Source organism: Microcaecilia unicolor, chromosome 7, assembly GCF_901765095.1.
Source record: "Microcaecilia unicolor chromosome 7, aMicUni1.1, whole genome shotgun sequence".
Classification (NCBI taxonomy): domain Eukaryota; kingdom Metazoa; phylum Chordata; class Amphibia; order Gymnophiona; family Siphonopidae; genus Microcaecilia; species Microcaecilia unicolor.
In genome coordinates, this window is record NC_044037.1 from 175750239 (window position 1) to 175777672 (window position 27434).

Here is a 27434-nt window from a genome sequence, read left to right on the forward strand (position 1 = left end):
TATTAATGCTATGCATCTGACTTGCCATTGCTTATGTTGCTTCTTATTCTCTTCATTTTTCCATTCTTTGAAGAACAATCTTTTGGCTGTAATAGCCTCTTTTATTTCACCTTTTAACCATGCTGGCTGATGTTTTCTCTTCTTTTCACCTTTGCAAATATGTGGAATGCATCTGGTCTGGGCTTTCAAGATGGTATTTTTGAATAATGTCCCCACCTGATTTAGTGTCCTAACCTTAGCAGCCAATCCTTTTAGTTTCTTTTTAACCATTGTCCTCATTTATTATAGTCACCCTTTTGAGAATTAAATGCAGCTACAGTAGATTTCCTTTGAAGGTTCATCTCAGATAGTAGCTCAAACTTAATCATGACGTATCCTCAGTGTGAGAGGATAGTGCATCCCTTGGTGGGCAGGTTCTGGCTACAGAAGTACTTCCTACTTCACCAGGATGATGCTCTAAAACATCCCTGTAGGTCTCCTCTATGTACCTCTCTGTCTCCCTCTGCTCCTCCATTTGCTACTCTAGCCTCAAGAGAATTGACTCTTTCTCTGAGAGCTAGGAGCTCTTTGCATCAAGCACACGCCTTCTACACAATGTAACTTGATAGATTTCTTTATTCATTTATGGTAAGACAAGCCGTTAAGCCCATTAAAACGGGCAGGATGTTTTATTTCTGAAATGTAATTTAAAAGCTACCTTAAGGAGAAATGTGAAACATGTAATGAAATAGCCAAAGCAACAAATGAGAGTGGATGTCTACAGTACACTTTTATATACTACGTTCTTTCTGAAAACAGAATTTGAAACCTTGTTATTGTCTAACTTATTTGATTTCCCATATCCCTTATTGTTCTAATATTTTGTGTGTGTGAGAGAGAGAGTGAGTGTGTGTGTGTGTGTGTGTGTGTGTGTGTGTGAGAGAGAGAGATAGAAAGTGTGTGTGTGTCTGTCTGAAAGAGAGAGAGAGAGAGAGAGGGAGTCAGAGAGAGAGAGAGTATTCTTTATCTCCAACAGGCGAGTAGACAGATCTTTCCCAGCTCCTGATTTCTTCTGTTAGCTCCTGTCCTTTGGGGTTCAGTCCAGCTTGTGGGGAGTTCGGCTGAGTGGTGCCACCTTTGGGGAGTACACCTGGCCACCCCTTGTCCCTCCCCAACCCAGCACTGCTTCCTCTCCTTGCCTCTTTCTCCTTTCTCACTTGTTTAACAAAAAAAAAACAGCTACAGTCTGCACCGGTTGACTGGGTTCTCCCTATGTCCCGGCCCTCGGTAGAGGCATTGATAGTGTTCAGTCATGCTGGAGAGAGAATTGAGTACAGCAGCTTTCTGACTTCCAGGCAGGATCTCCGGGAGCTCCCTGTTCAGTGCGTGAATATTACCGCACAGTGGTCTCATACCTGGAGCACCATTGGGATTGAGGCAGAGCTTCTTATGGCTGCGGAGCTTGATAAGCACTGCTCCTGTAGTGGGAAGCAGCAAGCAGCGTCGGGTCCTTGTCTTGGGGGCTACACTGTTCCTGCCGAGCCAGAGGGAGCTGGTTCCTCAGAGGACATGAGGGTTTTCAGTGCACCTGAAATGCACACCACTTCCCCCTCTTTGGAAGGCAAGTCAGCAGCCATTTTGAGCAGGAAATCAGAGCCGGTCCTGAATTTTTCTGATGTGCCTAGTGTGGCTGGTCTGTCTCCTGCTTTTGCAGTCCCAACAGTAGGGGGGGGGGGACATATGGGCCGGTTGTCCGGAAGAAAGTCTACAGGATGCTAACTAAATTTGAGACTAAATCTGCAGGCGTGAAAGGTGAGAGAGGTAAAGGGGATGGGTCTCGTTTCAGTCAGTGATGGCAGACCGGTCTTCGATGCATAACGTGGGTCCGGGGTTCGGCGCCCTAGGCTTGGGGCTGTGAAAGTGGCGGGGCTCTGAACCTGGCTGGTTTATAAAACAATATGCACCTTGACATCGACGCTGCATTTGAACAGTGAGAGTGCGAGTCAGCTGAAGGGGCGGGACAGCAATGGTGGCAATGCGCGAGATACCTGTAAAGTGATGCATGCGCAGAACGTCGGTCACTCTTTATTTATATAGTAGGATTGCCTTCATATTCATGAGTTTTGGCAACATGTCCAGATGGTTAATTTTGAAGTCCTTCTTACTATTTCTTTATTTCCTCTGGGAGAAGAGGACCCTCGGTTGCAGATGCTGGAAAGGGATAGCCAACTCTTAGATGGGATACTGTTTGTGACTAGAAGCATTGTGGCTAGATATTGGCAAAGAAGTGCTCCTCCATCTAAATTGAAGTAGTTGCAAAAACTGCGGGAGAATTTTCTGGTCATTTTTTTTCTCAAACCATTAGAACAGCCAGGTAAATTCTGCCTTAACCAGTTATGTAAGAATTTGAAGGATTTGTGTCCTTTCAAAGTACTCTAACTCAAACTCTTTCGTTATGGTTACTGATCCATGGTAAGTCCTCTTTGTCTGTCTTGTTTTATAATACCTCTCTTTATGACTTTAGACACTTGAGTAGTTGATATTCTCCAAGGGCTGACCTATAACTCTTTTTGTGTTGTGTTACTTTAATGGTGTTTTTGCAAGAAACCTGTTTATTTCTTTAAGAAGGGTCTTTGTGGGGATTGTATTTTAAAACTTTAATAAGAAAATATAGAAAGGTTTCAGTTTGTAACAGGGCATTGAGTTACTGAGAAATAATATTTATTTTAAAAGAAGCATAGCATACGTTGGAAAAATAATCTCTCATGTATGTATTTAAAGTTTAAATATAGATTGTTTATAAATTATTAATTGAATATTCATATTTTGTATGTGATTTTTCTCATAGATGGATCCTTCCAGCGTCCCGCTTTTGGCCTGGCATTTTGTAGCTCAGCAGAGTTCAGTGAATCCGATGCTGGCATTCTGTCGAGGGGATGTTGTGCATTTCCTCTTGGTAAAGCAATAATCATCTTTTGTAGTACTTCAGATTTTGTGGCTAGCTAGTGCGGTCACAGAACCATTTGTTCATTGGGCAGTATGAAGATATTTTTTTTTCCTTATTTTATTGATCGTATTTAGTTCATCTTTTTCTTCATACTACAGCTTAACCCCTTTATAATGTGGTGCTCAAGGTCCGAAGAATCACAGTGCAAATCTGCTTATAATGTGATTTAACAGATCGTGTTATAAAGGGGTTGAACTGTATTTAGGCAAAGTACTGTGAATGATGGAGCAGGTTGCAGCTCTCCGCCGAGCCTCTTTCAGTGCTACCTTTTTGTGGCCAATAAATGTTACTCTAAAAACCTAACATGGAACTTACCCTGGTTCAGTCTTGCATAGATAACATTATGGAACTTGGTAAAAATTTAATTATAAAGTATTCAAAGTTTGAACTAAAGTGAAAACATTGATAATTTCTTATCAGATAAAAAAAAATTCCATGGTTTTAATTTTGTGTTGCTGCATCAATTTAAAAGCCAGGAATGACAATAAAGCTGCCTGTAAAGGAAATTCTGTTATAACAAAAGTTTCTACTCATTTTGACCACTACCTCCAAGCTCTAGTGGTATAGTTACATAGGAGACCTAATTGTTTGGGACAGAATTTAAAGGGGAGACCTTATGTACAGAAATAGGACATTCCAATAAAGATATCCATATTTTGCCAGCAGGAGCAGAATATTGAGGGATACCAACATGTAACATGATGGCGGGTAAAGGCTATATGGCTGTTCCAATTTGCCCATCCACACCTCTTGCTCAGCTTTTACAATCCCTTCCTCCATGTCTAATTATTTAAAGCTAAAGATGGATATGTCCTGCAGCAGCAGTGAGAAACCCTTTTTTAGATCAGTTTACCCAGTGGTTTCCAAACCTTTCCTGGAGTCACATCTAACCAGTGACGTTTACAGGATATTACAAAGACAAAGGAAAAGAAAAAACCTTCCACAAAGCGAACAGCTGTTCAAAACAAAGGAGTGGAAGACACCAAAACTAAGTCCAAGATAAAAAGCCTCTTTCCCCGACATGATTATTAGACTTTTTTTTTTTATAGAGTCCTCCGTTTTTATCCAATTATTGGCTGTTTGGTTTCCTTTACATATTTCACAGTTTGTGTGCTTGGGCTTCATATACTCTAGCAGCTTGCAGTATCCGTGTACTGTGTCACTTCGATAGGTAGTTGTTATAGTTTTTTCATTCAACTCTGATTTAGATATATTATCATCATCTCACCTTTCCACTACACTTTTTAATCTAGTTCTATTTTATTTTCACTGGGTTTTTATTACAGTTTTCCCTTTCTAGATCATATCTCTATATATATTTCATAAAATGAAATGTTTCTGTCCATCCTGATTTGATTGGTATTACATATAATATATTTTTGGGTTGGTAGTTGTCTTAGTGCTTTTCGCTATGCATTTCACACTATAGTTTCTTTATTCAGCTTTGATTTAGATATATTATCATCGTTTCACTTTTCCACTACACATTCTATTTCATTTTCACTGGTTTTTATCACAGTTTTTCCTTTCTAGATCACACTATATCACTGCATATGTTTCATAAATCAAATATTTCTATCTATCTTGGTTTGACTGGTGGTATATATATAATATATTTTTGGATTGGTAAACTAAATTTCACTGTATCGGGTTCTATTTCTTCTCTTCTTTTTATTGTTATTGTCTCTTCCCTTCTGTGGTAGTTAAGTGTTTTATTAATCATCTGTTATTATGATTATTATCATTGGAGGTCCCCTGAGGAAGGCAGATGTGCCAAAACACAGCCTGTGTAGGGATTTTTTTGTCAAGTGCATCCTGTATACTGTATGCGAAGATTGTATTGAGAATAAATTTAATGCCAAGAAGTGTAGAGTGATGCACTTGGGGTACAGAACCCAGAAGAAGGATACCGAATAGGAGGGGAGAGATTAGTAAGCTCGACTCAGGAGAGAGACCTTGGGGTGTTGGTGTCTGAAGATTTAAAGGTAAAGAAACAATGCGACAAGGCGACGGCCATGGCCAGAAGGATGCTAGGCTGCATAGAGAGGGGCATAACCAGCAGAAGAAAGGAGGTATTGATGCCCCTCTACAAGTCCGTTGGTAAGGTGGAGTATTGTGTTCTGTTTTGGAGGCCGTATCTTGCTAAAGATGTAAAAAGACTGGAAGCGGTGCAAAGAAAAGCTACAAAAATGGTATGGGATTTGCGTTGCAAACCGTATAAGGAGAGACTTGCTGACCTGAACATGTATACCTTGGAGGAAAGGAGAAACAGGGGTGACATGATACAAATGTTCAAATATTTGAACGGTATTAATCCTCAAACGAACCTTTTCTGTAGACGGGAAGGTGATAGAACTAGAGGATATGAATTGAGGTTGAAGGGGGGCGGACTCAGGAATAATGTAAGGAAGTATTTTTTTTATGGAAAGGGTGGTAGATACGTGGAATGCCTTCCCGCGGGAGGTGGTGGAGATGAAAACGATAATGGAATTCAAACATGCGTGGGAAAAACACAAAGGAATCCTGTTTAGAAGGAATGATTTCGCAGAATCTTAGCGGAGATTGGGTGGCGACGCCGGTAATTGGGAAACAAAATGGGAGCTGGGCTGACTTCTACGGTGACTTCTACGGTCTATGCTGTGATTGTGGCTAAATAGATGTGGGCTGGAGTGTAAATTTTAAGGGGCTTCGACGTTAGCTTCAGAAGTTAGTACAAAAACAGTGCTGGGCAGACTTCTATGGTCTGTGCCCTGAGAAAGGCAAAGACAAATCAAACTCGGGTATAGAAATAAAGTATCACATACCATGTAAATGAGTTTATCTTGTTGGGCAGACTGGATGGACCATACAGGTCTTTATCTGCTGTCATTTACTATGTTATTATGTAATATACTCACTAATTTTAAGGAATAAAGGACTTTTTATCTTGGACTTTGTCTTGGTGTTTTCCACTTCTTTGTTTTGAACAAGTTTTCATGATATCCATAATGAATATGCATGAGAGACATTTGCAGTTAAATCTGTCTGAAAAATTTAAATATCGCGGGGGTAGTCATTAAAAACGTACAATATCTCAACGCCGATATATTTAATAACTTAAGACCACTTTAGCATAGCACATCACTCTATGCTAGAGGTCTGCACAGGAATGGGGTTTGCGGGGATCCCGCGGAGTCCGCGGGAATCCTGTGGGGTTCCCCCCCCCCCCCGATCTGCGGGAGTGCCGCGAGAACGGAACCCTGGTCAGCGGGAGTGCCGCGGGGACAGAACGGTACATGCGGGGATCAAGGCCGGCCAAAAATTGCGGATGGCCCAAAAAAAATGGAGGCCGGCCAAAAAAAAAAGCAGCCTAAAATCAGGCAAGCCGCAGCGGGTCACAGCAGAAGATTCAAATTTCAAACAAAGCATGGTTACACGAAGATTCAAAAACAATGTCATGGTTACACTTTACTTTCTATGCTGCTGGTTCGCCCCTTCTTCTTTTAGTGGGTGGAGACACCAAGCTCTCCTCCAATGAGGCGCTACTCAGAGTCAGAGAGCAGGAGAATGAAATTTCTCATCTTTTTTGCCAGCCAGTTGGACTTCGTTAATGATGTCATACTGCTGAGAACAGCAGGCTCCAGCCAGGTCCGCGCTACCAGTGAATAAAGGCAGATTCTGACCATGCTTAGAATCAGACTCGTCATCAATCATCTCCGAGGAGGAAGCACTTGGATCAAACACATGGGCAGCACAGCAGCAGTGCTGTAGGAGGAGAGAAAGGAGGTCAGCAGCAAGCAGCAGCATGAGGAGCACTGCAGGAGGAGAGGAGGAGGACTTCTCTCAGAGGTAGCAGGAGCAGGTCAACTGTGTCACAGAGGAGAGAGGAAGGGAGCAGGAGGGAGCAACTGGCACTGAAGGAGAGAGAACTGAAGGCAGCAGAAGTTCAGCAGCTGTGGTACTGTGACCAGAGCCAGAAAAGAAGAGAAGGGGCAGTGAGTACTACTAGTGATTGTGAGTGAGTGACTGAGTCATCCACAGAAGAGAACTGCACAGAGGTGAGCTCAGCTAACTACTTTTATTTTTTATATGTATAGGCAGTTTATTTCTCTCATGGTGGGAACTGGCTGTTTGTGAGCTGTTTTACTGCAGCTAAAGCATTAGCATACCCACTTGTTTCTTTTGTTGAGGGCATTGTGCTGTTTGGGTGACCAATAACTCTCTCTATTTTAGTGTAGAAAAAACTTCAGCTTGTTTTAAGTATTTATTGCCCTTTTTCTAAGATTCAGTATATTAATGAGTGAAGAAGTGTTTTCTCTGATTCGTTTTAAATGTATTACTCTGCATTGTGTGCCCCTTGTCCACACGGTATTCATGGAGCAAAACAAAGGTTTTTTGTGTCAAAAGTGTTGGGCTACTTTCTGGAATGAATTGGGCTACAAAATGTTTCGCCATATGGCAACACTGGCCCTCAGATCATGGAAAGAGAAAAGGCTAACCCAACCCCTCCACCATGGTCTTTCATCTGAACGGTCATTTTCATCAGCTGGGCGTGTTCTTGAGGATAGACGGTCACAGCTAGGACCACGCACTGTTGATGGACTTCTGTTTCTGAATGGACTAAAGAAATAACTGCCAAATATTCCTGACTGGTTTGGGTCCTCTTACTTGGTGGATGTTTGCATTTTGTATTTTCGTTAAAACTCAATAAAGACTATTTAAAATTTAGAAATACATACTTTCTTTTTTTATGGGGACGGGTGGGGATGGAGGAGATCACTCACGGGGACGGGTGGGGACGGGTTAGATTCTGGCGGGGATGAGCGGGGATGGGTTTGATTCCGGCGGGGATGCGTCGCATTTCTGTCCCCGTGCAACTCTCTACTCTATACTATGTGTCCAAATAACATCAAATTTCTTCAAAAACCTCAGCGGCAACTCTTTTCACTTATGACTCACCAAGTTTCGTCATCTGTTTCACCAAAGTTCATAATATAAACTTTCATTAATCTTTAATAGAAACAACTTTTTTTGAAAATTGAAACATTGCTTAATTTCATTGAAGCTTAGTTTAGGGGTCCTGTTTATAAACTAAGCTTCATTGAATTAAGCGGTTTCTATTAAAGATTAATGAAAGTTTATATTATGAACTTTGGTGAAACTAATGACGAAACTTGAGGCTTATGTGAAAAGAGTCACCACTGAGGTTTCTGAAGAAATTTGTTGTTATTTGGGCACAAAGTATAGAGTGGTGTGCTATGCTGAAGTGGTCTTAAGTTATTAATTAATTATATCAGTTTTGGGATATTGAAAGAAATGTGCATTCATCAGAGACCCATTGTACACAAACCACTCTCATGCATATTGTGAAAATCCAGAAAAAAAATTGGTTAGGTGAAACTCAAATTTGCAGTCTAGCAGAACACACCTGAACAGTTAGCTATCAATATTTCTAAGTAGACGTTTTCCTTTAAAAGCTGCTTGTCTGGTTTGTTTTTTTTTAAATATATGCTCTGTTTCTCTGCAGACAAAAGGATTGCAAGTTTTCACAAATTGTCGATGTCATTTGATGGAGGCCGGTACAGGGAAAAGACTCACTACCTTCAGCTCATTTCCTGTGCTATGTTGCACAGAGCCTCCATCGGTTATTGTTTTTCCATGTGTTCTGTTACAATCTCTGGTGCCAATTTTTCATGCCGTACAGGCTTGTCTTTTGGATGCATGATGTCCTATTTTTCCCATCAATTACTTTAGGTAGGCTTTTTTGGCTGCTTTTGAGGTGGCTTCATTGCCACCCCTTTTTATTAGGTGTGCGACATGCCATCTGAGCCTCCTTTTGAAAATTGAATCAATAGGAGATCATCTGACGCAACGAGCTGAGCAGCAGTGTTTCTTCATAGCTCCCATTGCATCCACAAAATATCAACCCCATCAGGCTGTTATCAGTGACTAACCTAGACGTGCAGATGGAATAGAGCTGTATTTATTTATTTGTAACACTTATACACCACGCTTTCCCACTTTTTAGCAGGTCAATGCGGCTTACATAGTATAATCGGTTTACAAAATTTGTATGGACAAATATCTAAATAAACCAACAGTGAATATGGTACTAAGACTGGGGAAAAAGACATGTAAAAACTGAGACCTATATCACTTGTGGACTCCAATATGGTGGCGATGGGCGAAACAAAAAGAAGTACAGGAAAGTTTACAACGCCATATCAGGGGGATTGTGGTCACAGCCTTAGATAATAGGCTATCACACATTAAACAACAATTTAATAGTCTTAATTATCAATTTAATGGAAGAGTCGCTAAGCTGCAGACGAGTTCCGTGAAAGACTTTGTGCATACTGCAGTGGGAGATCTGGAGAGCTGTAGAAGCTGATTTTGAACTTTACAGACAAGGTAGATAACCTTGAAATAGATCTGAAAGGAACAATGTTCGGTTCATTGGTTTTCCAGAGTCAGTGAAAGAAGAGGAACCGATATGTTTCCTGGAAAAATGGCTCTCCATGGAACTCCTATAAGGCTCACCTTATGACCTGCATTTGGGCTGCAAAAACCAAGGGAATGGTACAGTTAAGGGGGTGAAGAACTTTTGTGTGGGAATTAGGTGTGATTGTATGTGATGATCTTAAGGTGGCCAAACAAGTAGAAGAGGCAACTTTGAAAGCTAGAAGGATGCTTGGGTATATAGGGAGAGGAATGGACAATAGGGAAAAGGAGGTGATGATGCCCCTATATAAGACTCTGGTGAAACTTACAATATTGTGTACAATTCTGGAGACCACACCTTCAAAAAGATATAAACAGGATGGAGTCAGCACAGAAGGTGGCTACTAAAATGGTCAGTGGTCAGAGACAGGCTTAAAGATCTCAATATGTATACTTTGGAAGAAAGGCGGGAGAATGGAGATATGATAGAGACATTTAAATACCTATATGGCATAAATGCATGGAGGCGAGTGTCTTTCAACTGAAAGGAAGCTGTGGAACTAGGGGTCATAGAATGAAGGTGGAAGGGGGATAGACTCAGAAGTAACCTGAGGAAATACTTCTTCATGGAAAGGATGGTGAATTTGTGGAACAGCCTCCTGGTGGAAGTGGTAGAGACAAAAGAAGTATCTGGATTCAAAAGAACTTGGGACAAGGTCATAGGATCTCTAAGAGAGTGATAGGGAGAGTAGATGGCATGGATGGGCAGACTGGATAGGCCATATGGTCTTTATCTGCCTACATTTTTTTTAATTTTATTTATTGATTTTTAAACATAACGTAAGCATTATATCTTGTTTAAGAAAAACAGAAAAGAAAAATTCTACATAAGAATATGATCCACTATTACAATTAAATTTCTTTCTTAGACCACAACATTAGAACAAGGAGGCTAGAAACATAAAAGGAGTTAAAACAGGAAATTATTTTTACAGGAATATGGCCTGGACCCCCCCCCCCCCCCCCCCCACCAAACACATATGTAGTGAATTACAAGATCTTAACACCAGATCTATCTGCTCACTTTCTTCATATCTATAAAACTCCTCAAATTTTCTAGATCTAAAAAATGGTATTTATTATCCAAGTATTTTATCTGACATTTACAAGGATAGGCCAGTATAAAACTAGCCCCTAAAGCCTTAACTTCATCTCTCATTGCCAAGAAAGATCGTCATCTTTCCTGGGTGATCTTCGCGACGTCAGGGTAAATCCAAAGTTTTTCACCATTTTGCAAGATTTTGGAAATATAATTTTTTAATCATATTCAAATCTTGTTCGAAAACCATTGAGACAAGAAGGGTTCTCCTCTCAAATATCCCATCATTAGAATTTTCAAAAAAACCTGTTAAATCCTGAAGTTCTTGATTCCCATCTGTTTTCTTTTTAGGAATTGGTATATAGTATATTTTATTAATAGGAGGTATTAAGTTTGGAGAAACAGACAGATTTTCAATTAAGTACTTTTTAAACATCTCAGTTGCATTTGTTTCAGAAGAATGGGGAAAATTGAGAATCCGTAGGTTCAAACGTCTATTATAATTTTCGAAATTTTCCAATTTACAATGAGTTGTTATTTTATCTTTAATCAGTAAATCCATTTTTTTTGACAAACAAGAAATATCCTGTTGAACCTGTGTTTTATTTAATGCAGTTTCTTGTTTCAATGTCTCAAAAGCATTTGTTAACAAATCCAGTTTACTCACTATTGACGTCGTCTCATGAGCAGTTTGCAAAACTATAGATGTTAAGGACTGAATCGTGGACCAAATAGATTCTAGTGTTGGCGCCGGTGGAGATACAATTTCTCCATTGCTGTTACCTCCCGCTGCCCTGGGGGTGTCACCGCCGACCGGAGAGCCTGGAGTAACGACTTCTGAATGCTCCTGAGTCTCCAAACACGCCCAAGCTACAGCGGGGCATGGCGGTGGATTCACTTCCGGCGAGGACAAAGATGTTTCCAAACTCTATGGGCTAGGTGCTCCTTCACCTGCCCACACTGCGGGTAAACTCTCGCCGGTTAAACGTGGGGTGCTTGTGGCGTATCGGTCCAGCGTTGTTTGAATCTCCGTTGTACCTGGAGCTGCCGGCGGTACGCTTTTCACAACGCCCTTTCTCTTGGTATGTGACATTTTCCAAATGCAATCTCCTTTCTAGGATTCAGGTAAAGCGAAAGGGAGTTCAAACACGCGCCGTCCACCTCAAGTCTAATTCGCCATCTTGGAATGCCCCCTTTGTTCACATTTTTGTATGTTTCTGTGAAACACTTTGCATGCTATTGAGAGTTTTATAGATTCTGTACCTTGAGAGAAGTGGTAGAATAGTTTGTTCATTTTTAAAGGTAATAAATAGAAATAAAACAAAGAAAAGAAAATAAGATGATACCTATGTTATTGGACTAACTTAATACATTTTTGATGAGCTTTTGAAGGTAACAACCCCCCCTCCCCTTCAGATCAGATATTCAAAAATGAGCAATTGATGGCATATATCAGACTATATCTATGAAACATAAAAGCATTCCATATGGGGATCTTACACATGCTCCTCTTCAAATGTAGTGTATATTATTCGTTGCAAAAAATGTGAAAAAGGATTCTTGGAGAGACAGGCCAAATGCTTAAGATGAAATTGAATCTACACAGACAGCACATCAGAAGCTATATTGCTAACCAGTATGACACGTCTGTAGGACAGCATTTTGTCAGACCATAGCACTGCACTGCACTAATGACTTTATGGTGAAAATACTAAAAGGAAATTTCAAAAACCATCTAGGAACGTAAAACCTTTGACGTTAAAATAGTGAAATATTTTGGCACCTACCAGACAGGACTTAACAAAGATCTGGGTTTTGTATCACATTATAAACCAAAATTATACTTCTTTGTTACCCTCTAATCATCTATGCTTCTCTCCCTGTTTCTCACCCCTCACCCACCACTTCTTCACCATGAGACTGTTATTGGAATGCTTTTATGTTTCACAGATATATTTATGTTATCATTTGTTCATTTCTGAATTTCTGATCTGAAGAAGGGTTACTTTCAAAAGCTCATCACAAATGTATTATGTTAGTCCAATAAAAAAAGGTATCATCTTCTTTTCTTTTCTTTGTTTTATTTCTATTTATTATCTGCTAACTGAGATGACTGGTGGTCAGTTGGAAGGAATGTGTAAACCTTATGGTCAGGTTGACCTTTGTTACTCTTGAGATTGCATCAAGAGGCTCTGCAGTGACTATGGAAGCTCACAGATTCCCATGGCTGTGGACTTCAAATCTCTTTTATAATATGCAAGAAAAGCTCACTGATATGCTATGCCGTGGGAAGAATCTCTTTGGAGATAATGTCAGAGGCATTATCTCTTATAGAAGAGCACTGGATGAACTTAGATCCCTCTCTTGGAACACCTCTAACCCAACTTTCCCTTCTATAAGGTTTGCAAGTGAGCAATAGAGGAGAACTCACTGCTTTTAAGACATAAATACCCTTTTGCTCCTGTCAGAAACAGATATTTTGCTTTTGTCTCAGACAGCAGCATACCAAGAAGCCCTAGCCTGCTTCTCATTCAGAACCCAGTAAGGGGTTTTGACTTCCTTCTCAAGAGCCTAAATTCAAGTGTCTGTGCCCAAAAACTTTCCAGTAGGAGGAGACTAAGGTTTTGCGTAGACCATTGGCTCCCTTCCTTGTCATCCATCAGACCAGTCCAGAACCAATAGGTTATGTCTATTAACCAGCAGATGGAGAATGATGACTTGGGGAGCTCTGCCATATAGGGCAAGGTACAGCCTCTGCTTGTCAGTATTTTTGCTGTTTCCAGTAGATCGTGATGGACTTACTGTGTGGAAAATTCAGGACTGGTTTGGTGCTGCTCCTGGATGAAGTTGGATAATGGGGTATTCCAGGTTTCAACTTGAGTAGCTGCACTCTTGGGGATACTTAGAGATGTCTGTATCCTCTCCCACTTCTTTGCCCTGTGGACCTAGGATCCTTCCCCACCCCTCCACCCAACTCACGCCTTCTCTTGTTCACTCTCTTGTTTCTCTACTAGGTTTAAAAAAAAAGTGTAATTCTGGGCTGGTCTGGAGTTCTGGAAGAATATTCCCAGTAAGCACTCTGGCAGCCAGTGTTTACTGATAATGGGAGATGCTATCAAACCTTTTGACACCATGAATGAGTTTCACTACTGTATTTCGAATCTGTTATAAATAGGCTTGCTTTTCTGAAGTAGCTGTGAAAACTGTGCCACCACTACTCTGCATGCTGTTTTACATTCTTTAATTTTTAATGTTTCACTTTGTGTTTTGTATTTCTAATCTTTTTATTACTTTTTATTCTTTAATTGTTTTAGAGCTGCATCTCAATTAAAATTTCTAATTGCGATTAATCGGGTGTTGCTTTTTAATATTTTTTTAACCACTGCAGCTCTTTGTGACAGTACGTTAGAGGGTTAAGTGACTTTGCCAGATCCACAAGAAGCTGCAGCGGAGGGGGGTACCTTTAATCGCTCGATTAATCACGATTAAAATGTTTATTAAAATGCAGCCCTAGTTAGGGGAATACCTTGGAGGATAGAATTGCAGAAATCAAATTTTGAAATAATTGACGAATGAACTAGAAGAAGAGATGAAATATCAAAGAAGGACTGTGCTAGCTGGATTTATTTTGTTAAAAAGAAGTATTTCTTGACTATAGCTGAGATATGCACTGTACTTCAGGCTAAGAGCTCACAGCAAGCTAGCCTGAGATTCCTTCCTTTTAGCCTGGGTATTGGGTCTTCTATGTTTATTCTCTGAGTATGTTCTTTGTGAAGAGTAATAAAACTTTAGAGGATCAGAGCACTGTGATCCTCAGCTTCCCTTTTCAGACAAAACTAGTTTGTTTTCCTTTCTTTCAGGGGTTATCTATGAAACTGATTGAACTGTGTAATCATAGGCGCCCCGTATAAGAGGCTTTGGGAGGCTAAGCCTCCCCAGCCCAGCTGTGACCTTCCCCACCTGCCTCCTCCTCCAAATGTTGCCCTGGACGCAGGGTAGGGCCGGTCTGCAACAGGGGCGACCGAACAGAGCCTCACGCTACGCGCTCCCAGGGGCCCTGCTCTGCCGACCCCGACATGGACGTCAGCATCAGCATAATTATGTGTCTCTCGTCATGCCAAACCCACCTCTGAATGTAAACGTAACCCGTCCCACTTTGTCTCGCCTGTTCCCTCAGTAAGCAGCAAAAAAGTCCTTCCCTGTCTGGAGGATGCCGGGAGTAACTCTGAGTTCTCTGAATTACTCGTGGTGTCAGACCAATCAGGAGCACCTTTTTAGATGCCAGACAGGATTCCCTGACCAATCACAACTGCTGTTCCGTAGCAGCTCAGCCACGTGAAGAAACTGTGGCTGAGTGAGTGCAGAGATTGAAAACTGCAGCTGTGCTTTTGAATGCGATTATGCGACTGCGAGCAATCCAGTTGCCCAGCTGCTCTTGGGAGTCTCAGGGTCAGGCCACTAGAGGGGATAGAAGCGAAGAGAAAGCTTTATTCTGATTTTCTAACAAGGTTCATCACAGCGGTTTCAGGAAATGAAGCATCAAAGTTACAGACACTGTAATGAATTTTTGCAATCTCACCCTCTATGGTTCTTTTGTTTTCCCTCCTCACAAAGGTCATGAAGCTTCCTTTCTGTTTCTAATTGTCCATACCAAACTGGTTTGTGAAGCTTCTTAACTGTGAGGGGTCTGACTCAGAACTTCAGTGAAAGGAACTCATGCTAAACTCTAAAATACGTTTTTGGCTTTTTTTTTTTTTTTTTTTGCTCTTGTAGTGCCTTCTTTGGTCTTACTCAGGTGTCTCCTTTCAGGAGCAATATGTTTCCAAATAAAAGATTGTTTTAGGGTTGCTGAAGGATTCTTTTATTGTTGATAGCATATAATAAATAAAATTAGAGTTCAGTGAAATAAAACTTCCATATTTCACTTCTTTCTGTTACCTGCAATATTCGCTTATTTCCTGAATTAATCACTCTTCCTAATATGGACACCAGGTGGAGTGGCGTGTGTTCTGTAGTAGAATGTCTTAGGGATAAGGTCTGAAACCTATTTATTTATTGATTAATTAGGATTTATTTACTGCCTTTTTGAAGGAATTCACTCAAGGCGGTGTACAGTAAGAATAGAACAAACATGAGCAATAGGCAATTACAGCATATCTAATATCTAAATTTAATAAAAGGTATTAATTGTGACTTTTATTTGTATTTATTTTTTTTCTGTGTGTTATCAGACAATTATGGATTTAAGCTCCACCCCTAACCCCATCCCCTCTAGCCTCCCCAAACACTGACCGCCTATGTGTGTAATTCTCATATGTTAAACATGCAGACTGGGGGAACCTCAACATCAGGTCCCTCTCCCCCCTGGCCTGGATGATGAGAGGGCAGCCATAGTTGTCCTGAATTTGCTGGATAATATATCTCAGATCTTTCTGGTTTCCCCTAGAAGAACCACCCCAAGTGTTCTCATGCTTTTAAATGGATGCGGTTTGCTATGTTGTATAAGACCCTAGATCCTCTTTCCTCTCCCACACAAAAACTGCTTGAATACTTTCTTACATGTATGGGCATTAGGTTTAAAAACCAATCCTGTTAAGGTTCACCTTGATGCAATTACACCATTTCCGTGCAGCCTTTAGTTGCTTGCTTTATGTGGTGCTTTTTTCTTTTGAAGCCTTCCTTCAAGTCATCTGCTGTTTCCTAGGATGTCAGTGATGATCTAACCCAGCTGATGAAAGCTCCCTTTCAGCCAGTGGACTTCTGTGACCTGAAGTACGTGACCTTGGAAGCTCTTTTTTTTTTTTGCGGTGGTCACAGTGAGCTCCAGGCTTTAGTGACTGATGCATCCTGTACAAAGATGTTCAAGAAATGGGTGGTTCTACACGTTAATCTTTAGTTCCTCTCTAAGGTAGTATTGGATTTCCACCTTAATCCATTAATCATAGTCAACATTTTTCCCCTAAACCACATGTACATGATAGTAAACATATCTTACACAGTGTGGATTGCAAGTGAACTTTGACTTTCTACTTGGAGCTTATTAAAACCCTTAGAAAGTCCACTCGTTTTTTTTAAAATCCCAATAAACCCGGGACTGCCATTGCCAAGCACCCCTTCTTCAGTTTGCTAGCAGACTGCATTTTCTTCATTTATGCCCAAACCACTCTGAACTTAGTAGGTCATGTCAAGGCTCCTAGTGGCTGAGATAGTGAGTCTCTGTGTGTGGAAGAGATTTGCAGAGGTATGACATAGATTTCACTTCTTAAATTCACATCTTGTCCTTTGGAAAGGGATTTCCGACATGAAAGTAGGTCTGCTCAGTCTGTCATCTGGAATCTCTTTAAGGTTTAGAATCTAATTTCATCTTTCTTAGGGCCCATTTCCTTCTTTTTCAATTTGCTTTTGTTTAAAAAAATAAAATAAAAACTGCAAAAGGCTTTTTGTCTCTAAAATGTGTTGGTTTCTGTCCATTAGCAGTACTTTGTTTTTTGTTTTTCTACATCTTTGTTGATGGCAACCTGTTTGGGGAGTCCTGTTTGTGAGGACTTGTCAACCTGCTTGCCTCCAGCGGAAATCAATTTACTTGTTCTCCATGGACAGCAGGATTTGGTTTTCTTGTACCTTTCTAGAAGTTGTATTCTTCAAGATGTAAAGCCACTAAAGGAAGCTCCTTGAGATGAATAATACATGAAATATGCTGCATGCTCAGTGAGTCACAAAAAAACCTTCTAGAAATTAGCTGAGGCTAGTGAAACTTTTTCCAATGCTGGGCTCCTTTGGAAGACATCACCCACTTGTGAAGACTTGAATCTTGCTGTCCCTAGAGAATACCTATTACATCCAAGCAACTTGGTTACATTAAAGGGGCATCACCTTATTGAAAAGAGAGCGAGAGAGAAAGAGAAGATGGGAATGATGTTTATTAAGAAACTAGTGAAACTACTTTTCCTCTATTCTCTGTCTTGCCTTTACAAAACAGAACATTTGTACAATTGGTAAGCATGTTCCTTTCTTTCAAGGTCTTCCCATATGCTTTGGCTAGTTATTGACTTATTCAGTGACATTTGTATTTTCTGTGCTCTTGCCATGTTCATCAGCTATAATTTGGAACTTCTAGTTCTAACACTGGGAATGTAGTTATCCCTTCTGTAATTGACACAAAAAGCTGATGAAATTATAGTAAATGCCTATTTCTTATAACCATCGATATTCCCCAACATTTCTTGATAACACACCACTTTTTGCTTTCACAGTAAGTTGTTGTGACAAAGCTTTATTGTATGTGGAGATACCACTATTTCTTCTAATGCAAGTTGTGTAAGATTACTTTGTGTCCTGTCAAACATAAGCTGCTATTCCTGTCCCAATACTTAAACCTCAAACAGTTGAAAGAGACTTCAGAATTTATAGTTCCACATTTACTGCACCTCATGACTTGAAGAACCCAAATTCTGACACTTGCCCAGTTTATCCCTTTTTGCTGGAGATGGAATGAAATCTTGATCATAGAGCTCTACCAGACATCTAGGAATTGCCTTTGGTTTGGCAAAATTCATGTGTTAAAAAACCAAGTAGGTGTCTTGTGGAGGCCTTACTGTCTGCTGCTTTGAAGAATACATTATGGGAGTAACTTGAGTGTGTAGAAGAGCATTTTACACGCTCAAGTAGTCATTTATAAAATTGCCTCAAATTATACACACCTAAAATAAGTGTTAAATATAGCACTCACTTTGATGCATAGGTGTTCTGGGAGTGCATGGGGGAAGCAGAAGAGAGAAAGGAGAGAAGCTGGATTGGGGGCGTGGGGATGAACAGGAAGGTGCTGGACTGAAGGGAGGAAGGAGAAGAGAGAGAGGAGAGATGCAGGACCACTGAGAGTACAGGGGGAAGAGAAAGGAGCTGGTTGATGTTGGACTACATGGGGGAAGAGGGAGACAGAAGAAATGCTGGACCACTGGGGAGGGTTAGGAAGGTGCTGGGCTATGCAGGGAAGATGCTGGACTGTGGTAGGAGGGAGAGAACACGAGAGACGCTGGGACAGCCGTATACATCTGTTTTAATTCACCTTGCTCTTTCCCTTTCTCTCTTACGATATTGATTGTTTGTTTGCAGAATTGTTGTATGTTTTTGTAGACTGTTGTACGCCACTTTGAGCCTGCCCATGGGTGGGAATATTGTGGGATATAAATACTATAAATAAATAAATATCACTTTGGTCTGTACATTAATTTAAGCAGTATATCAAGAAATCAATAAATAGAAATATGTTTATTTTACCCTTGTATGGGGCCTGAATAGTTAAAATGAACAGGCAATATCTTGCATAATATCAAGTTGTGCTCAAAGAGATATGCAACCAAAACATTTTGCACATGCCAAAATATTTTTGCTCACTGTAGCCTGGTCCTTGGGCTTCTTAGCATTTAGCGCATGCTAAATCCATTAGCACACCTTAGTAAAAGGAACCCTAACTGAAATAATGCTGCTGTTATGAAGCAGATGATTTCAAAATGTGAATCCCTATTACATGCACAGGTGAACTTTGAAAGCTTTAGTGAGGCTATTTTATAAAGGTACTAGCAGTTAAGCCCATTAAAACGGGCGAGATTTGTAATTCTCACCTCCATGTCCAGCAAACCTCCTCTCTCCCCTGCCCTCCCCTCCCCCGATCCATGCCTAGCAACCCTGCTCTCTCCCCTGCCCTCCCCCCATGTCCAGCAGCCCTCCTGTATCCCCTGGCTTTCCCCCGTCCACAACCATCCTCTCTTCCCTGCCCTCCCCCATGTCCAGCAACCCTCCTCTCTCCTGCCCTCCCCTCCATCGATCCATGTCCAGTAACCCTGCTCTCTCCCCTGCCCTCCCCCCCATATCCAGCAACCCTCCTCTCTGCCCTGCTCTCTCTCCATATCCAGCAACCCACCTCTCTGCCCTGCTCTCTCCCCATGTCGAACAACCCTCCTCTCTCCCCCTGCCCTCCCCCTATGTCCAGCTACCCTCCTCTCTCCCGCCTGCCCTCCCCCCATGTCCAGCTACCCTCCTCGCCGCCACTCCCTCCCCCCTCCATGCCGGGCCCCCTGCACTGACATGAGACCGCCTCTCACCTCCGTGTGAAAACGCTGCAGGCAGCAGCAGATCGCTCTTCTGCTGCTTGCAGCGCTTCCACACGGAGGTGAGAGGCACTCTAATGTCATTGCAGGGGGCCCGATACGGAGGGGGGCAGGAGTGGCGGCGTTGGGGATGGGGGGGTGATGGTTGGTGCGCCGGCGATGTTCCTTTGTCTCCAGGCTCCAGAGGCAGGGTCCATTTCCCTCTTTGTTCCGCCCTCTGACGTCATCACGTCTTGACGTGAGAGCGGGACAGAGAGGGAAGTCTCTACTGCGCATTTGCGGGTGAGTCGGTCACTTGTCATTTATATGTTTGATAGGTGGGTGTGTTGTCTATCTAACTAGATGAAACATATGTGCCTTGATAGTCTAGGCGTCCATTTATAAAATTATCCTTCACATGTACACCTGGCGTGCTAATGATTTTTATGGGGTTTGATTGAAATGTTGGAGGGCCTGCAGTTACTTGATGTAACCTGATTAAACAGATTCCATAGAACGAGTAGAACCCATGGGGTTGAAAATGTGTGTTCAAATGGTTAGATCTATGTTTTATTTTCAAGAGGATTGAAATGCTGTGGCAGAGAGTGGTATCTCTTCAATATTCATATGTTTATTTCCTAGAGGAGGTTGTTTCTATGAACCCTCTATGATCACTTTCTTTTGTCTCTTCACCAGGTAAAGAGAGATGAATCGGGGGCAATACATGTTAGCAAGCAAAAGCAACTTCACCTGCATTATGACCTCATAAACTTTACAGTATGTATCAGGTTTTGTTTTAATACTATTTGTATGTGGGGGTTGGGCACTTTTTGTGTTTCCTGTCATTTCTCTTGCTCTTGTTATATGTAATGTGCAAAATAAAATTATCCCCAGCAGTCATGCTGCTATGAGCTTTAGAAGCTGTTAAACAGGAGAATTCTAGGCATTTTTATCTGACTGGTTTTAAATTCAATTTTTTTTTTTTTAAAGTAGTAGTTCTCTTTTTAGACTGTGGGCCTGATTTTCAGTCCCCAGCAGTAAGCGGCTTGTAAGTTGCTCACAGCTGTGGACTGAATTCACTCCAGATATTCTATGCCAGGGCATGTCTGGCTTCCAGCATTGAATATTTGGATTAATGCAGCAACCCAGAAGTTAAGCAGGCACTGGCTGATATTGCGGCTGGTGCCTGGTTAACTTGGTGAATAAAGTTAGGACAGCCTTTAACCTGTCCTACCTTTATACTCTCATTTAACTGGTTAGCGGACTCAATATCGGCACTTACGGGTTAGTTGTTGGTTCCACTTTACTCCACTCCACTTTACTCCCAGACTGCCCCTAACCTAGCCAGTTAGTGCTTTGGTGGTCAGAGGGTATATAAAGTGGCGCTTCCCGATTAAATGCTGCTGAATATCCAGGCATGGCCAGCTCATCAGGGTTTAACTGGGCAGGAGCCTCTCCTGCCCGGTTAAATTATCCCTTTTGAATATTGACCACTGTATTGCTAAAAATTGTCAAAGAAACATGTACCTTTGTATCATATGGTTTCCTTAAGTTGTCCAGTCATAGATAGTTACCAGACTATTCCTTAATTTATTTTACTTCTTTTGAATAAATTAACTTAATTTTTTATAATGTTTCCTCCTTCAGCAAGCAGCCAAATAATTGTGCATATAATCAGTTTTATCCAAAGAAAACAATGCCTGCCTCTAAAATTGGATTCTTCTGCACCTAAAGGATTTTGTTGCCAGCATCAGAAGCATGCTCTGTTTCTAATAGTTATTGTATTGCTATTCCCAGTGGCAAACTTTATTTTTGAATGGTCATTTATTGCAGTGGGTCAATTCTCGGACAGTAGTGCTGCTAGATAGTGCTGAGAAGCTGCATGTTATAGATCGCCAGACTCAAGAAGAGCTAGAGGCTATGGAGATTTCTGAAGTTCAGCTGGTATATAATAGCAGCCACTTTAAATCCTTGGCTACAGGAGGCAATGTCAGCCAAGCACTGGTGAGTACAAAGGTTTCTTTACCTAGACTATCCTTGTGGGTTTTTTCTTCTATTTAACGTCACCCTAATCTCAAATACTGTTACGTGCCATTGGGCATCATGCTCTCGACATGTTCTTTAAACTTTCTATCATGAGGATAACTTTCCTTGGAAAAGTTGCTACTGCTTTAGGTGTACTTTTCACTATATTGAACATTCTGATTGGTATCAGTGTATCATATTTTCTTACAAGCCACTAGTTTTCACTGTAAAAGTTGGTGTTATTGAGCAAGACTAAATTTAGTTGCGTGGATCAGCGCTTGGCTTACTCTATATACCTCACGGAAATTTAAGCCTATCCTATAAAATTTAGGCGTACTTTAGAGAATACGCCTAGGCGCATTCTTTTTTTCCTTGCAGAATTTTCAGGCACCATATATAGAATCTAGCTCTTTGTATCTACCATACATATACTACTACTACTATTTAGCATTTCTATGCATTCCTTCCTATGTTGAATCATTGCGTGGGGTGTTTTCAGTCTTTTTGTGGAACTGTTCCATGCCCCCTGTGGCAGAGACTATTCTTGAAAAATAGTTTAACTTTGTGTGTTCACATTAGTGGGTCCTCCTGTTTCTTTTTAGGCTCCTTAGGTTTTTCAGTTGAATTTATTCACATTGTTCTCATCATATTTTCGGTTCCTTTCATGGCTCAGACAGGCTTTTTCATTCAAAATTGACTCATTTTATTTCACTTTGGCATTTTTTTCATTGGGGTCCCAAAAGAAGGCCCTCTGCTGCTTATCCTCACAAATGGTGCTTGCAACACTTGGGCCCAAATCACAATGCCTTTAAGTGTCATTAGTTTATGCAGATGACACAGAAAAGTCTGTGGCCATGAAGAGCAGAAAGTAAGGCTCTTCAGTTCATCACATTCTAGCCCACATTGATCAGCTTTGGAGGCATCAGTATCTGAGGATCCTTGAGCAGCATGGGGATGCATTTACATCAAGAAGACCTCACTTGTCCTCAGTATTGAGCATTGATAGGCATCCTTGACTTTGGACATCAACTGATACCCTTTGAATAAAAATGAAGGATTCTGTTTCTTGGCACCAGCATTGAAATCTTTCAATGTTGTGCCATTCAGCAGTTGCACCTTAATTGTACCTTAAGGTGTTTGAGAATATGCAATTTTCAGGCACTAGATTAGGACTCTCATTGAACTGTGCATGTAACAAATACTTACATTTCTCTCTTCCTAGTCATGTTTTCACAGCTTCTCTTGGCAGGATAAATACATAGCTTAAATGTTTGTTTTAAAGAGAAAAGTTATAATCTCTGAGCTAATGGGTTGACTTTGTATTTTCTAATTAAAAAATGGAGAAATAAAGGCCAACAAACAAGTTGTAGGTGATACATTTTGTTGGACCAACTCAGTATTTATGACCTACAAACTTGTTTGACCCTGTCTATTCATATAGATTAACAGAGTAATCTTAATACTTTACCTACTATTGAAAGTACATTGTTAATTTGAAAACCAAATAGAAATACAAATATTTTCTGTTGGTATATATAACTAGTTGTCTCTTTGTAGGCATTAGTTGGAGAAAAAGCCTGTTACCAGTCTATCTGCAGTTATGGTGGTCAGATCTTCTATTTGGGCACAAAGGTAATAACTGCTGTTTAAAAATTCCAGTATTCCCTGACATGTTTTATGAAGCACAACGTGTAAGCAGTGCATACTTTATTGAATGTTTTTATGTTGACATGTGAGGATATCTGAAAAATAAGAATATGAGCTATGTGTCTCTTGCATAAGAACATAAGAGTAGCCATACTGGGTCAGACCAATGGTCCATCTAGCTCAGTATCCTGTTTCCAACAGTGGCCAAGCCAGTTCACAAGTACCTAGCAGAAATCCAAATCGTGGCAATACTCCATGCTGCCAATCTCCGGGCAAGCAGTTGTTTCCCCATGTCTGTCTCAATAGTAGACTGTGGACTTTTCCTCCAGGATTTTGTCCAAACCTTTTCCAAACCCAGATACGCTAACTGCTGTTACTGCATCCAGCAAAGAGTTCCAGAGCTTAACTATTTGTTGAGTGAAAAAATATTTCCTCCTATTTGTTTTAAAAGTATTTGCATGTAACTTCCTTGAGTGTCCCCTAGTCTTTGTACTTTTGGAATGAGTTCGTAGATCAAATTGAAAATACAATAAAAGTTTAAAGTTACAATTTTTAAAAAAGCAGTGTATTTCTGCCCTTCATGAAATGAAGTCTATAATAAACATAACAGAGTTCTGAATTTCAGACCAGTTTATTCAGTTTTGCCCTTGCTGTTGTAGGATAAATAAGGAGAAAGGCCATTTTAAACTGTCCCTAAGAAGTGGATAGCCTATAACATGGCAGATCATGTACTCCTTATACTGCATGAGAGTAGGGAAGGGAGAGTTGGGAGAGGGTGGACCTGGCATATACGTAGGATCAAAAAGAACAGGACAACCTTGAATGGGTAGCTTTAGGTATCTTGAAGAAGGTGGAAAAGCAAACATGCAATTAACTTTCTGATTGTGTGGCTTGCAGTTTTCAGATTGGTTCATATCAGTAAACAAATGATGGCATGAGAAATTAGTTTTTAAAAATTCCAGAGAGCTAGCATGAATGGAGAGAAAAGGATAATGTTTTCCTCCTTGTCTTCCCTAGAAAGGTATGGTATAATGTTGCTTTGAGAAGACTCCTAGTTATAAATGGGGAATGGCAATCTGCCCTTTCTCATTTATAACTAGGAATATAATCACCAGTCTTAGGGCCATGTTTACTAAGATGCGCTTGCGTTTTTAGCGTGTACTAAATGTGAAGCACGCTTAGCGCTGCTTAGTATACAGGGCCCTTAATGTGTAGTTTGGTGATTATAATGTTAATTACAGGGTTGGGTACAAGTTTTAGCCTAGAATCTAAGCTGGGCCAAAACTTTTAGGAAGGATGATGCAATATAGGATCTTCTGGATTTTATGGCAGGAGGCTTGAAGTTTGGCCAGGCCTGATAGAGCCTATGGTCTGCTAAAAGCAGAGACTAGCTGTCACAACTACTGTCAGGAATGGTGAGCCCTTGGACCAAAGCCGGAGCTTTGGCAGACAAATCACCAGGGCTGGCACAGGCAAGAATCAGAACAGACTGAACTAGGATAAACTAACAGACTGAACAAGGCAGGACAGAGGTAACTAAACACAATGGACAACACAAGAACCGGATCCAGATGAGGCAAGGAAAAGAAGGCAAAGGACCAGAACTTGGAACCCAGACAGGACAAGGCAAGACTCGGAACTGGATTAAAACTGGGACTGGGACCCAGAAATGTAAGACAAGGCAAAACATGGAAGTAGATTAAAATTGGGTCCAGAAAAGGGCAAGATAAGGACAAGGCAAGGACTGGATCCAGACAGGACTAGACTGAAAGAGACAAGACAAAGCACAACTAGACAGGCAAGCCAGGGTAGGAACTAGGCAACAAGAATAACAGAAGCAAGACAATAAACAAGGCAGGGACAGGATTCAGGATTTTCGGAGAGGCTTGGCTGGAACAGGATTCCCGGACAGGTTTGGCTGGAACAGGATTCAGGATTCTCAAACAGGCTTGGCTGGAACAGGATTCTGGAACGGGCTTGGCCTGGCTGGAACAGGATTCTGGAACAGGCTTGGCTTGACTGGAACAGGATACTGGAATAGACTTGGCTTGGCTGGAACAGGAACAGGATAATGCAATAGACTTGGCTTGGCTGGAACAGGATTCCAGATTCTCAAACAGGCTTGGCTGGAACAGGATTCAGGATTCTCAAACAGGCTTGGCTGGAACAGGATTCTGGAACGGGCTTGGCCTGGCTGGAACAGGATTCTGGAACGGGCTTGGCTTGACTGGAACAGGATACTGGAATAGACTTGGCTTGGCTGGAACAGGATACTAAAAGGGACTTGGCTTGGCTTACAGGAAGAACAACAATAGGAAAAAAGGCAGACTGGAAAGGTCACAGAGCTAGATACAGAGAAACAGTAGGTCTGAACTTAAGGGCACAGCCACAACCGTGACACTAGCAGGTTGAATTTTATGGCTACAGGTAAGCAGTAATGTTTGACATGCTGTTTCTGGTATCTAGTATAATGCAAAGTTTTACCTGGTGATATAGGGTCTGTTTTATTAAAATATGTTAAGCACTTCAACTGTGGTTAATCCCCAGAAACAGGCTACTGTGTGACAACGTTAAAGGGTTATTCAGTAGGTTGCCTGTTACCATGCATTACCTAATGTTTCAGAATTTTTCTGTCAGGGGACATGGAAGCATTAGCTAACTAGTATGTTACACTTACCATGTGCTAACTAGCTAATAAGAGTTAATGTGGGAGCATTTAGCACCTCCTAAACAGGAGGAGGTAAGTGATCCCAAGTTAACTCTCAGCAGGTACGGCATGCTAATGAGAATATTAACATATGACCTACAATAAAAAATTGTTGGGAATACCCTTTCTTGATGTAGCATTACTTTTGAGCTTGCCATGCATTAAAATCTTACATTAAACCCAAAACTTGGGCTAAAAAATAATACTTCCACCATCTTTAAGAGGTATAGCAGCTGTGAATTCACTTATTTCAACAGTCTAATAAATAAAGCTACAGCTTCTTATTTCCATGTGTATCTGATATCTTGGGCATGTGCAATGCTCTCCAAATGTTTGTAAGAAATATTCTCTGTTAGCAAACAGGATGAGTCAGCCACACAAGTGGGTGATGTCTTCTGACAGCACCGACACAGGTTAGATCTCTTAGAGCTCAGAAAACCTTGAAGACTTTCTTGAGTATGTGTGGGAGTTCCTAAGAAGTGTTACCTCGCTACTACCCTCAGTCTTTTTTCTTACCTGAGCTATTGTATGAATGCAGTTAGATGTAGTTCAGGGCAGTATAGAACATTCTAAAGGCTTTCAGAGATCAGTTAGCCAACAAAATAATTCCAATCCAGACAGTCAAGTTGCCATGAACTGGAAGGAACAATGTCCTACTTCCTATGCTGGGAAATTGTCAAAATGTGAAATTTGACATACTCTTATGCAATGACTGTCGAGGCCACCTATTTGGCAGGGAAAGACAATGCTCTGAAGGACAAACTGAGTTGGGTATTTCAGCCATACAAGTGATCTCTGGACTTGGGGAGTGGCTCAGATGATCTTTTGTGAGTGAAGGGCACCTGTGATTGTTCTCTTTGGCTTTCCTCATAGCAAAAAAATGCCTCTTCTGTTCTGGAATAGGGGTGCATGGCAAATTATCATTGGATGCCTTATCCCTAGATTTGGGGAAGGAAAGGTAGGCTTTTGCATGTATATCCTTGGTTTTCTTTTATAATGGAGATACTTCTGAAACTCTAATGGGACTTGGGGAACTGTGGTTCTCATAGCATTTTATTAGTTGAGACAAGTGTGGTTTTCATAAGTTCCATCAAACTGGGGTATTCCTCAGCACTTATAATGCAGGCTCAGGGAATGTTGTTGCATGCCAACACAGACCCTTTCTGTTACAGCTTGGATATGCAGTGGGTAATTATAGCTGCATTCCAGTAATGAGTGAGAAACCCTATGTATTCATGGTGCAGGTTTTCAGAATCTTCCAGAGTAATCTAAGCTGGGAAAATGTTTTCTTGCAAGCTCTGTTGAATGATGTTACACATCTGTGAAAAGTTATTGTCACAAAACCCCTAGCCACCCGCCTGGGGTTATCCAATGGCCACTTAGAGGGTCTATCCCCAGCATAGCTCAGGTCCGCCTGCACCTGCTGCCTGCGCTTTACACTAGTACCCTCCTCCCAAAGACTGG

The 27434-nt window shown here is 41.1% G+C and overlaps 1 protein-coding gene across 1 annotated transcript in view; it reads left to right on the forward strand.

The window, feature by feature from the left end:
* VPS8 (VPS8 subunit of CORVET complex) overlaps positions 1–27434 on the forward strand; it is a 932181-nt gene that overhangs the window by 196805 nt on the left and 707942 nt on the right. The window contains exons 13-16 of the mRNA XM_030209561.1: positions 2828–2935; positions 20288–20368; positions 21425–21595; positions 23174–23248. Of these exons, the coding sequence (XP_030065421.1) occupies positions 2828–2935; positions 20288–20368; positions 21425–21595; positions 23174–23248 (435 nt within the window). The remainder of the gene's footprint in view (positions 1–2827; positions 2936–20287; positions 20369–21424; positions 21596–23173; positions 23249–27434) is intronic.